Genomic DNA, 5,444 nt, shown 5'->3' with positions numbered 1-5,444 from the left:
ACTTGCAATATTTCAGTTGATTTGTAATGAATCCAGAATGTATGACATTTTTGTTTTTTTAATTGCATTACAGAAAATAAAGAACTTTATCACAATATTCTAATTTTCTGAGACAGTCCTGTACACCTGAACATCAGCAGGAGAGGACTCTTTAAAGTAGAGACACTACATACTGATATACACCTGAACATCAGCAGGAGAGGACTCTTTAAAGTAGAGACACTACATACTGATATACACCTGAACATCAGCAGGAGAGGACTCTTTAAAGTAGAGACACGACATACTAATATACTGTACACCTGAACATCAGCAGGAGAGGACTCTTTAAAGTAGAGACACTACATACTGATATACACCTGAACATCAGCAGGAGAGGACTCTTTAAAGTAGAGACACACTATACTGATATTTGAATATACAAATATGTGTTACGTTTGCTGCTATTTTGAATGTAAAGCTGTGTCGTCTTGTCAATAAAGATTGAACACCATTCTGACTAACAAAGGTTTATTTACAACAATGGCGTCTTATAGGAACAAGGGAAAATGGAAAGATTGAAAAATACATTTGAGGAGATGCTATAAATATCTTTATCATCATGTCTATTGTTATAATGTGTATGCTTTTAAATTAATACTCCACATTTTTATACAAATAAATATTGCTCCTTTCTTTCTGGTTCATAACGCAGTGGGAGATGTAAATAATTGGCAGGTGTCATGTAGGTTTTTCTCTGTAAATAATAATATCATCTCATATTTGTATATCTTCGTGCACAAGGCTCTATGTTTCTGTGATTTGTGCTAAATGTTGCCGATCCATTTGATTGTAAACATCCAGAAGTAGTTGTTTTGTTAGGTAGTGTGTGTTTCCTGCAGTCATTGTACTCCCCCTGCTCCCATGAAGACGGTGTTGATGGGAGGCAGCGACGACACCAGGTCCTGCACATCTGAAGATGACTGCACGCGCTGCTGAGAGAGCAATGCATCCTGGGAGGTGAACGGAGACGGGACTCCAAACATGCAGGGGGCAGATCCTGAAGACGGGAGGGAATGATCTGCAGGACGAGGAAACAGAACGGTATTTAACAAGGTGTTTGATTTATAATAACGCATGTTGGATGTGTTGGATTATTCATTTATGAATGTCCATTTATAAAGCAGAATAAAATACATATTATACACTCAAAATATACAAAACAAAACTCAACTTTTTGCTTTTAAAGTGTACATGATGTTGTGTTTTGTATATTTTTAGTGTCTTTTATGATCATTTTCACTTTAATTAATTGAGTGTTTTGCAAATCTATCATAAATTAAACGTTTTACTATAATGTCATAATTTATTTTACTATTAGTATTATATATTTAGTTTGTATTATTATTATTGTTATAATTATTATTTACTTTTCTGATTATTTTGTGCATTTCTTATTTTTCTTTTTGATATTTTTAGAGATTTATGAATTATTATTAGTAATTTATTATTATTATTTATTTATTTTTAATTACATGTATTTACCATTATTTTGTATTAGTATTTTTTATTATTATTAATATTGTTTGTACTAATTCTTATGATTATTGTTATTATTAGTATTGTTATTAATATTATTACTTTATTATTATTATTCTAATTAAATGTATTTATTAGTATTTTTTAATAGTATTTTTTATTATTATCAATAATAGTTGGACTATTACTATAATAATAATAATGATTGTTATTAGTATTTATTTACTTCTCCGGTTATTAAATGTATTTATAACTTTTCATTTCTTTACGTTTCCTGAAATAGAGCCTCACCTGCTCCGGTCTCAGTCTCGATGAAGTACGCTCCCGTAGTTTTCCTCCCGGGTTCGTCCAGGATGTTGAGAGGATCGTGGACGTCAGAGTACGCAGAGGGGAACACCCGCAGGCTGCCCACCGTGCTGATCACGGACACGTGCTGATCCACCAATGAGCTCATCCGCTGGTTGTCCAGGTAACTGTTCCCATAGTAACCTGCAACAGGAGGGAAGTTTGGCATTTAGTTTACGTTTTTTCTGAAACAGTATGGAGCTCAAATGCTTTTTCTCTCTCAGGTTTACCACAAGGTGAGTTCCTTTTTTTATTTCCTGCTTCTTTACACACATGCTCTCTCCAGTACAGGTTAGCTCTGAGTGTTAGCAATGCTTGCTAATGTAAACAAAGACCATATTATGTCCAAAACACGTCGCGCATTTATTCTGATAGCAACGTTTCTGATAGGGCCGTGGGTCCACATTTCAGATATTACGTCATATCGGACGCAAATCTGGATCAGCTCCGTTGTAGCCCCGTTTTTAGAGAGTTGGGTACGGAGGAAAAGAGAGAGAGTTTTATTTTCTGACGCTGCGTGAGTTCCCTGACACACCGGGGACACATGTTTATGTATAAAAGACATCAGAAAGTGCATTTTGCATGATAGGAGACCTTTAAGTCCCACAATGCCCTCCTTACCGCTGTGTCCTGCAGCAGAGTACGTCTGGCCCTGACCCACAAAGCTGATCTCCGCAGAGTCGAGCATCTGAGCGTCCAGGCTCGGTTCTGCTGCCTCTGAGCCTGAGGAGTAGCCGGGCCGAACCGCAGAGCCGAAACCCAGAGAGCAGCTGGTGCTGTTGGAGGACGGCTGGAAGAACACGTCTTTACTCAGCTGCTGGTCGCTGAAGTTCTGGTACCGAGAGAGATGGTAGGCGAGAGAGGGAGACGGGACCGAAGCCAGACACTGACTCTGAGTCTGAGGCCTGAAACATGGAGCAAAAATAAAGTTTCAGACTTTTTAATGAGAACAAATCATATTTTATTTTTCCGTAGGATCAAAGAAGAATACAGTAGGAAGCGTTGTCTTCAATACAAGTTCAAAGTAGGTCATCAAAGGAAAAAAATGCGTCTTGTTTCTATTAAGCTTAATTGTAATTATTATAATAATGCTCAATTTTCCAAAAAATGAAATTTCTGACAGAAAAAATTAACTTTAAACATTGAATTTGGAATTTAATTTTCGTATTCAACGTATATGCATGTTTCTTTGTTTTATTTTATTTCTACTTCATGAAAAAAATACATATAATATAAGCTGACCTGAGTGCAGTCTGGTAGTTTGCCCCTGTGGAGGCCCCGGTTGAAGGGAAGTAGCTGGAGCTGGTCTGAGGGAAGCAGTGGTACAGGGTCTCCGGGTAAGAAGAGCAGGGGCCGGGCTGGGTCATGGCGCTGAGGGAGGAGAGGCAGGAGGAAGAGGAGGAGGAGGCGCAGGTGGAGGAAGAGGAGGAAGAGGAAGTATGTAGGGGCCTCCCTGTCATCGGGCCCTGGTTGATGACGGAGCCTCGGTGCACTAACGCTGCCGGAGAGATAGGGGGCGTCATGAGGGGGCCGCTCACCTGAGAGAAGTCCATCTGACCCCCTGTGGACAGGAAGTGGTCACATTACAGGATTGGGTTATTTGATATTGCACTAATCAACAGAGATGGCAAAAGTACACACATCCTTTCCTCAAGTAGAAGTACAGATACTCGTGTTTAAAATGCTCTGGTGAAAGTAGAAGTACTGACTAAACTTCTTTACTCAAGTCAAAGTAAAGAGGCTTTGAAATGTACTTCAGTAAAAAGTACCCATAACTAGCAGCTGTTTTAAAGAGTACCTGACCTCCCTTTATATTAATAGAACAATAATGTCATTGTTAGCTAATGAATGTTTCCATGGTGACCAACGGCAACATGACAACGTTTTCATTGGTCCCTCTTCTTTAGAGAAGACCAGGAAATGATGGATACACGGATCGTGTTCAAATCAATAGGCACGCAATGACTCTAAATAATAATGATCACGCCACCAAACACACATTCAAACTAAAGGAACCAGCCTGTTTGGAAAATGTGAGAAGTAGAAAGTACAGGTATTTGTGTTCAAAGTGTAAGAAGTCAAAGTAAAAAGTTGTCGTGGAGTAAAGTACTGATACCAGAAAATGTACTTAAGTACAGTAACGAAGTATTTGTACTCCACTACTTCCCGTCTCTACTAATCAATTATTCTCTGCAGATATACGCAGCATTTTAGCGTCTTTTTGCTCATAATTATGGTTTTAAAGGCCCCTAACATTAATGTTTTTTGGGTAAACTGCTCACAACTCATGTCCATATTAAGGCTTTAATGACAAATGTTAATTGTCAATTCTTATTGTGAAAGGACTGGCAGAAAAAGGACTGACATTGTTGGATTATTATTTGTTGACAAAATGACCAATTAATACACATAATAAGAAAAAGTGAATATTAGAAAACCATTCTTTGACATTAACTCGTCTTGTAAAACTAGAAAACTAGAAGAATGAAAGACAACTTAACAAGGCAAGGTGACAGTTAACATTGCTTTGTGCATACAAAAGTAAAAACCTTAAAAGGCACCTGCTCATAATTATGTTTTTTGGGCAGTGAAAAACGATATATTTTGTCATCTACTTTAAAGGAAATGTTAAATTATTTTTCTTTTACCTGAAACAGTAAAGCCACCCGTCTCCTGGTAGATGGCGGCGCTTGCTTCCAGACTCTGCTGCTGATTGGTGGAGAGAGACATGTAGGCGTGTTCTCCCAGAGACTCATTCTTCACCGATTGGTCAATGGCAGCGCTGGCCTTGTTGCGATTGGCTAGGAAGCAGGAACTGGGAGAGGCAATGAACGCTGCTTTACTCGCATCTGAAAGTGACAAAGTTAACATCCCATCATCAACTAAATCTGGTTAAACTCTATAGTTTGGGGTATTTACTCATTTTAAAATATGTACTTCTATTAAAAATAACACTTTTGAAACTCTTAAGACAACTCATTCCTGACAAGTATGCATTTGATTGATCCTTGATTTTATTTACTGTACATTTCCTTAGCTTTTTGCCTTTTTGTGAGACACATTATGACATGTTTTAAATTAAAAGGTGTCTATATAATCATCCCGCAAAGTTAGAAACATCTGTAATTCAGAGTTATGTGGACTTTCCCCTTTACTATGTGTTTGATGATAAAAGAAAAAACAGACTGTAGACCTTATTTTTATATTTGATACCTGCATTTTTCATGTATTTGTCCAGCAGGTTCTGCAGGTCCTGCTCCTTGTCGTTGTTGAACTGAGTCTCCAGAGCCAGCAGGATGTATTCATCCAACAGCATCCGGATCAGATGGAAGGAGCCTGTCAATGCACGTGAGAAAAACAGAGAATTAAACCCAAATTTAAGGTAAGACTTTCTACTTCCACATTGGGGCAGCATGATTCAAGTTATGTTATTTAGTGTCTCTCCTGTGACATGTCTCCATGTTCAAAAAGCTCTTTATTTTTCTCATACTGCCTGTGCTGCAGCACCTCTTTTCACCCTCTGTCTGAAACCAGAGACCAGTCTGCTCTGATTGGTTAGCTGGTCGGCTCTGTTGTGATTG

General features: G+C 38.2%; 1 protein-coding gene across 1 annotated transcript; it reads right to left on the bottom strand.

Annotated features, from left to right (window-relative positions):
* Window positions 1-647: 647 nt before the first annotated feature.
* Window positions 648-5,228, bottom strand: LOC104959082 (DNA-binding protein RFX6-like). The gene is made up of 6 exons (XM_010786940.1): window positions 5,077-5,228; window positions 4,512-4,712; window positions 3,106-3,424; window positions 2,485-2,768; window positions 1,810-2,007; window positions 648-1,060 (listed from the first exon to the last, which is right to left on the bottom strand). Exons 1-6 carry the CDS (start codon window positions 5,177-5,179, stop codon window positions 882-884), a joined length of 1,284 nt encoding a protein of 427 aa, XP_010785242.1. The 5' UTR covers window positions 5,180-5,228; the 3' UTR covers window positions 648-881.
* Window positions 5,229-5,444: the final 216 nt, after the last annotated feature.

Source organism: Notothenia coriiceps, unplaced genomic scaffold, assembly GCF_000735185.1.
Source record: "Notothenia coriiceps isolate Sejong01 unplaced genomic scaffold, NC01 NC01_scaffold00029847, whole genome shotgun sequence".
Classification (NCBI taxonomy): domain Eukaryota; kingdom Metazoa; phylum Chordata; class Actinopteri; order Perciformes; family Nototheniidae; genus Notothenia; species Notothenia coriiceps.
This window is presented reverse-complemented; position numbering and strand designations above follow the sequence as displayed.